Genomic DNA, 7,550 nt, shown 5'->3' on the forward strand with positions numbered 1-7,550 from the left:
ACGTTCCGAGTAGATGACCGTAGTATATTCATTTTCTTAAATCCGATTCCCGGTGAGTGAGAAATAATATATTAAAGTTGGTCACAATAAAGCTAAAAATGAGCTATGAGAAAAACTAAGAGATTAATTAACTGAGTGTTAATTATCCCACATCGGGGATGATAAACTTCTTTGATGAAGTATTTAATAAGATGAATTATTATGTGTAATAATTATCGTGGAATAAGATGGGTGACAGAGCCCACACGCGCGCACCGCCGCCCGTGACCCGTGCCCCTTGCACCGGGCGCCGTGTGCCGTGGATCTTGGCAATTGGTCTTTGAGTGGTCTTTGGGCTGCTCTTTAGAGCTGGTCGTTGAGCGTGGTTCAAGCCCCGCTTGTTCTTTTCAGACCACCTCAAACTCCACGCTATCTCCGACGGACCCCGACTCATGGTGGTCCTGGTCCACGTCATGTCCCCGCTGGACCCCGACGCATAACGGGAGACAAAAGGTCCCCGATGGACCCTGACGGTCCATGTTGTATCCCGTCGTGTAGTGTGTCCAGATGCATCGTGCCTCTTCAGCTCCCAATGGCTAGTGCACCAGTCAGTAACCCCCGGCGGTTACAGTCAAGCCATCATGGCACACATAATGGCGGTTGACTCCATCAATGCCCCATGGGTGGACTTGGACTATAAATAGGCAGACACTCCATGCATTGCATACGATTGAACACACAACAAACTCAAGCATTCTTGCATACACGCTCTCTCCCTCTCTGCATAATCTTCTCGTCGAAGCTCTGCCCCCGCCTTACTCCCGTTCACCGGAGCTCTAATTATATTATTAATAAATACTACCTCCGTCTCACATTAAGTGTTATATTTAGTGTGGACACGGGTTTTAAGAAATATAAAGAAAAGTGGGTTGAATAAGTTAGTGGATTATGGATCCCACTTATATATATATATATATATATATATATATATATATATATATATATATATATATATATTAGTTTTATAATAAAATGTGAGTAGAATAGTCGGTGGAATGTGAGTTCTACTTACCATCTATGGTAAAAATGAATGTGACTCTTATTGTGGCACGGACCGAAATGGCAAAATGTGACATTTATTGTGGGACGGGGGGTAGTAAATAGAAAATTTAAAAGACTCGAACTCGAGATATTTGGCGTATATATTACCTTCCCTTAACGCCGCCTTTAGGATACGTGTCGCGCGCTGCCTAAATGGTCTTATAATGTCCGCTCCCGTCCTGACCCACCACGGTGTTGGGCTCGGGCTCCCCTCCCATGGCGAGAAGCTTCTGGTCCCCAGACTTCATCCACGAGGGGAACACGTCCAGCAGCGTCTTCGCGGCCTCGGGAAAACACTTCCCTTCCAACGACTTCGTAATGTTCGATATCGACGCAACAATCAAGAGCGCATTATCCGTGAGCTTGGTCGCCTTCAACAGCCCCTTTGAAATCCCATCCTTGAGCTCGGGCGTGTCGAAGCCGTCTTTGCAGGTCTCGTGGTAGGAGACGACGGCGCTGAGCCAGTTCTTGAGCTCGGCCTCCCTCTCGGTGATGGTGTGGACGGTGCTCTCCCCGACCGCCGCCATGGAGTCCTGCAGCTCCTCCACCGCGAACTGGAGGAGCTCCGTGCAGTAGTCCACCGCCATCTTCTCCTGCGGCTTGGTGGCCGCCTTCCCGATCTCCTCCGGCCGCGTCTTCCCCAACTCCACTGTTAAAGGAAAAGCTACCAAAGAATAATTCCAATTATGCTCCCCATTTATACTCCAAGAATAGAATAGGAAGATTGATATTTGATTGATATTATACTATAATTACACATGTATCAACCCTATATAAAGGGATAGTCTCTGCAGTAATAAGATATTGTCAGATTATCGATTTTATAATTCCTATCATTGTTTCTCTATTCCCAAATTATGCCTAATACACCATTCAAGATGGTATCAGAGCCATGTTTCTCTAACAGTAGACCCATGAGTCAGCAAAGCGATTCCTTGTTGTGCTATTTCGTCTACATAATACAGCTCGTCCCGCTCAGTGCCACGTCCAATAATTTTCCCTGTCCTGATATCCTGCAATAGACAGAAGTTTGGTTGCATCAGCAGAGTACAGTTTAATTCTTTCGTCACATGGCTGATTGATAACAGTTTATGCGACATAGAAGGAACATATAAACAATTAGATAATATCAGAGCAGATGAAATTCTGACAGTTCCCGCTCCTTCAACAGATGTAAATTCTCCACTGGCAGTTTGGATATGACTTTTTGGTGCCCTATGCATATTGGATATATCAGGATATCATATGTAATAGAGGTAACGGACAAGGCATAAGATGCAGGCAAATGTTCAAGTATCTGAAACCGATTTTCACACAGTACTGGGGCTGTTTTGAATTTTTTACTCACTCTAGGGGCATTTTTAGTGAGTTTCTGCTATGTGGTGTCCGGTTTGGGATTTTTCGGAAGTATGGAGTGGGTTTGCAATTTTAGGGGTCCAATTAGCAATTTTCCAGGGTCAGGGGGGGTCCTTATTAGGGAGTGAGAAAGTGTGGGGGTTTGGGAATAAATTTCCAAACCCTAAATTACCTCCCAAGTTCGGTGCTTCCATTTCATTACCTCTCTTATCCGACAAAGCGGCGCCGCCTTCTCCTTTGGCGACTGTTGCGACTCCGGCCGTTGTAGCTTCCATCCCCGGGTTGCCGCCTCGGTTGTTAGCGGCTCCCTTGTTGCTCACGATGGGGGCGACCGATTCTCCTCTTCCTACTGCCGCCGCTGCTTGGCCACTATTTTTAAACGATGTCGGTGGTGGTTTGGCCTTTCTCTCTTGCCACCACTCTGGGTAGCCATGGATTTCGAAGCAGGATTCACGTGTGTGCTTTTTGTTCCCACAATGGGAGCAGATGAGTTTCGATTTATCCTCTTCGATCCGTTTTCCGCTGACGTTCCATTGAGGATGGGGCCGATGGTTTTGCCATTGGTGAGTCACGGCCAGACCGGCCCCGACTCCCTGTGCGCCGGAGTCCTCTGTCTGGAGGACGCTTGATCTGGCGTCTTCTCGTCGGAGGATGACTTATGCCGCTTTAGCCGAGGGAAGTGGTTCTGTTCTTAGTATCTCCTTCTTGATGCTCTCATACTTGCTATTTAGAGCTATAAGTAATTGGAACAATCCCTGTTCTTGCTTCTCGGTATTGTATATGTCGATATCTTCTGCATATTTCATCGGGTTTGGATGTCTCCGATCTATGGAGATCCATAAATCGTTCAATTGGGTCCATATTTCCTCCAGTGGCTCCTCCTTTTGTTTTAATGTGATTGCTTTTGCATACAGATTGTATACTTAGATTTTGTCACTCCCGCTGGCATAGGTGACTTCGATGCTAACCCAAATGTCTCTGGCCGTCGGATATTGAGTCAATCGACTCACTAGCCTCTGTTCCACATTCTAGGTCAGCCATGTGAATACATAATGGTCAGCCTGCTGCCACTTTCCGAAAGCTTGGTCGGTCTTTGCCGGGGGGTGGGACTCCAGTGATGTGAGACATCATCCCCCTCCCACCCATTGCCGCTTTCATGAGGATAGACCACTGGGGGTAATTGTCACCATTTAGTTTCCCTGCAATAACTAATGGTGAAGAATTAATTCTGTAGGTTTCTGGTGTTGGTTCTGGAGGTTTGGTGGGTATTATTTGGTTCTGACTTTGTGCGATACTTGCACGCATAAATTCGGCAAACATTCGAGTGAATTGCTCTGTTTCCGTTGGTTTTGGTGGTTCGTCGTTGTCTGACATGTTTTTGTCTCTGCAGGATCTGCCGGGTTTTAGCTAAAAGGTTTGAGATTGGTCTGAGACAGTGAAGAGACAGTGTCTCTGCAGGATCTGCTGTGTCCATCAAACTACATGCACATACACACCGGAACAAAATGGGGTATCAGAAAGGAAGAACCGTACTCTCCTAGAAATTTCTCGAGCCATGCTTATTGAATCTAACACCCCCAGACACTTCTGGCCCGAAGCTATCGCTGCGTCTGTCTATTTGACAAACCGCTTAACCTCTAGGACCCTTGATCTTCAAACACCCCTGCAAGTCCTCTCGACACTAGCCCACATACCATTACCGTTGACTCTCCAGCCTCGAGTATTCGGATGCTCAGTTTTTGTCCATATTCCGAAACATGAGCAAACCAAACTCTCTTTGTGTGCTACAAAGTGTGTCTTCGTGGGTTATGGGAACTCACAAAAGGGATATAGGTGCTTTGACCCAAAGACCAATCACATGCTCATTACCATGAACTGCGACTTCCTTGAAACGGAATATTTCTTCAATCACCTTAGTGGTCAGGGGAGGAGAGTCATAGTGACCCACTAAGCCGGTTACCAGCCACAGGCCCTCCAGCAGGCCTTCCAAAGCACTGCCACCCAGAACAAGATTCTGAAGAAGTACAACCCGCACCAAACAGTGACACCATCCAAGAAGACCCCCCTACTAGTATCTGATGTAAGTCCTCCTGATAACAATATTCATTTGCCTATATTTGGTGAGACTGACCCTGAGACAGATATTGAGCCCGATTCGGACTCACAAAATGAATTAGAAGTTTGTGAGCTATTGGAAGAACAGATTAATGAAGGACTTGGAGGATATAAACTACCACCGAGACCTAATAGAGGAGTCCCACCGAAGAGATATAGTCCTGAGATCATCGGCAGGAAAGCCAAGTACTCCGTTGTGAACTTGGCCAAGGGTCACCTCTCCGAGATGGCGCACGCATTCGAGGCCGCCTTGTATGAAGAAGAGGAAATCCCTTGTACTGTGGAAGAAGCTCGGAAACACAAACACTGGCGAGAGGCAATATTGAAAGAAATGGGAGCCTTTGAAAGAAACGGTACATGGGAGAAATGCAAAATACCAGACGGAAAAAGGGCAGTTGGATGCAAGTGGGTGTTCACCATCAAACGAAGGCCAGATGGATCTATAGAGAGATACAAAGCATGACTAGTTGCCAAAGGCTACACACAGACTTACGGAGTTGATTACGATGAGACTTTCTCACCCGTAGCGAAAATGAACACCATTCGAGTATTACTCTCAGTTGCTACAAACAGGAACTGGCCACTTCACCAATTTGATGTAACAAACCCATTTATGCATGGGGAACTGAAAAGAGAAGTACACATGGAAGCTCCCCCGTGATTCTCCGAGGGATTTGAAAAGGGAGAAGGGTGTCGACTGAAGAAGACTCTCTATGGACTCAAACAGTCACCGTGGGTTTGGTTTGGGAGGTTCAAAGAAGCCATGACCAAGTATGGATTCCGACAAAGTAACTCGGATCATACTCTATTCTTGAAAAAGAGAGACGACAAAATCACATGCCTGATCATCTATGTAGATGATATGATCATCACTGGAGACGATACAGACGAAATAGAGAGGCTAAAAGGGAGCTTATTCTAGGAGTTCGAGATGAAAGACTTAGGGAACCTTAAATATTTCTTGGGAATAGAAGTGTTGCGCTCTGAGGGAGGAATCTTCTTGAGACAGAAGAAGTATACCTTGGACATTCTGGCAGAGACGGGTTTGATTGATTGCAAACCCGCCGATACACCAATTCTAGTGAACCACGGGCTGCAGATCTCTGATGGAGATGAGTTAGCAGATCAAGGCAAGTACCAACGCCTAGTGGGGAAGCTCATCTATCTCTCTCTCACTAGACCAGACATTGCTTATGCAGTAGGAATAGTAAGTCAATTCATGCATCGACCACAAAAAGATCACTATGAAGCTGCATTGAGGATCATGTGGTATCTCAAAGAAATGGCCGTACATGGGATAATGTTCAGAAAGAATGAACAACTAGGAATTTATGGGTTCACCGATGCTGATTGGGCAAGTAATCCAGTCGATCGAAAATCAACAGCCGGATACTTCACGTTTGTCGAATATAATCTGGTAACATGGAGGAGTAAGAAATAAAAGGTGATGGCATTATCAAGCGCTGAAGCTGAATTTCGAGGGATAAGAAGTGGATTAATGGAGATTTTATGGCTTAGAAGGCTGATGGATGAAATCAGGTTCACACAAGACAAGAGTCAACTATACTGTGACAACAAGGCAGCAATCTGTACATCCGAGAACCCGGTCCAGCATGATAGAACAAAACATGTTGAAGTCGACAGACACTTCATCAAGGAGAAGTTGGAAAGTGGAGTTGTGGAGCTACCATTTGTCCGGTCCGAAGAACAGTTAGCCGATATCCTCACCAAAGTAGTCAATTCAAGAAGCCTCATGAACGTACTTGGCAAGTTGAGCTTTGGAGATCCCACCACTCAACTTGAGGGGGCGTGTTAAGAAAGGAAAAGATACCAAAGAATAATTCCAATTATGCTCCACAATTATACTCCAAGAATAAAATAGGATGATTGATATTTGATTGATATTATACCATAATTACACATGTATCAACCCTATATAAAGGGATAGTTCTGCAGTAATAAGATATCATCAAATTATCGATTCTATAATTCCTCTCATTATTTCTCTATTCCCAAATTATGCCTAATACACCATTCAAGATCTACCTCCTGCTTCGCCACCTTGATCGCCGCCAGCAGGTAGTCCGCCAGCCCCGCGGATTTGTTGCTCGCCACCGGGGTCAGGGCCGCGCTGCAGGACTCGGCGTTGCTCGTGAACGAGCAGATTTTCTCCACCGGGACTGTCCCCAGCGACTGCAGCGCTGCGCCCACGTCGATGTTGCCGCCTTCGCCTTCGGCAGCTGCGGCGAGGTGGAAGGCTGCAACCGCGCATATGATTATCAACTTGCGCCAATTCATGTTGGAATATTGTTTTAAGTAAGAGATAATTGTATTTTACTAATTACTCGTGTTATTGATCCTTCAAAATCTCTATATAAAGATGTATATGATTGCAAATTATTAGTGGCGCTGCGGATAGTTAAAATGAGGAGGTGTGTAATTCTAGTACCTACGTACATTCTTAATTTAGTACTACTACTAATTAATTTAAACATGGCAATAGATAAATTTTACATTAAGGGGGCTAATTTTAGTAGATATCCCCCTAAAATTTATTCAGAAAATATTGTTACCACGATCCAAATAAGTCAACCGATGCCCATTTTCTTGAAAGATTCAAGCTTGGACTGGTGCAAGATGCATGCATGGTTTTGATGTGTGCAAGCCTTGATCATATTTCTTTGTACTATAGTAGTAGTAGTATGAATTAAGATAGGGATGAGTATTTTTTCGTAGTACTTGCAATTGCAATCTATATATTCAACCACATTGGAATTACATTGATGTTATAGAATGAAATGATGGTCTACTACCACCATAATATGAATCTGCAATAATATATGAATATTATTGAATATAACTACTATTAGTCTAACTAGACAATTGGATTGTACTTTGTAAATCTGTGTTTTGTTTGGTTCAGTTTTTGTCTTATTTTCTAGAATATCACATACCAAAATTTGAATTATATATATAGCCAACTTTCAACCCTCAGAATC

General features: G+C 44.5%; 1 protein-coding gene across 1 annotated transcript; it reads left to right on the top strand.

The window, feature by feature from the left end:
* The first annotated feature begins 5,482 nt into the window (after positions 1 to 5,482).
* Positions 5,483 to 5,992, top strand: LOC121797022 (uncharacterized mitochondrial protein AtMg00810-like). Its single transcript, XM_042195763.1, has one exon. It carries the CDS (start codon positions 5,483 to 5,485, stop codon positions 5,990 to 5,992), a length of 510 nt encoding a protein of 169 aa, XP_042051697.1.
* The last annotated feature ends 1,558 nt before the right edge of the window (positions 5,993 to 7,550 follow it).

Source organism: Salvia splendens, chromosome 3 (assembly GCF_004379255.2).
Source record: "Salvia splendens isolate huo1 chromosome 3, SspV2, whole genome shotgun sequence".
Taxonomy (NCBI): Eukaryota; Viridiplantae; Streptophyta; class Magnoliopsida; order Lamiales; family Lamiaceae; genus Salvia; species Salvia splendens.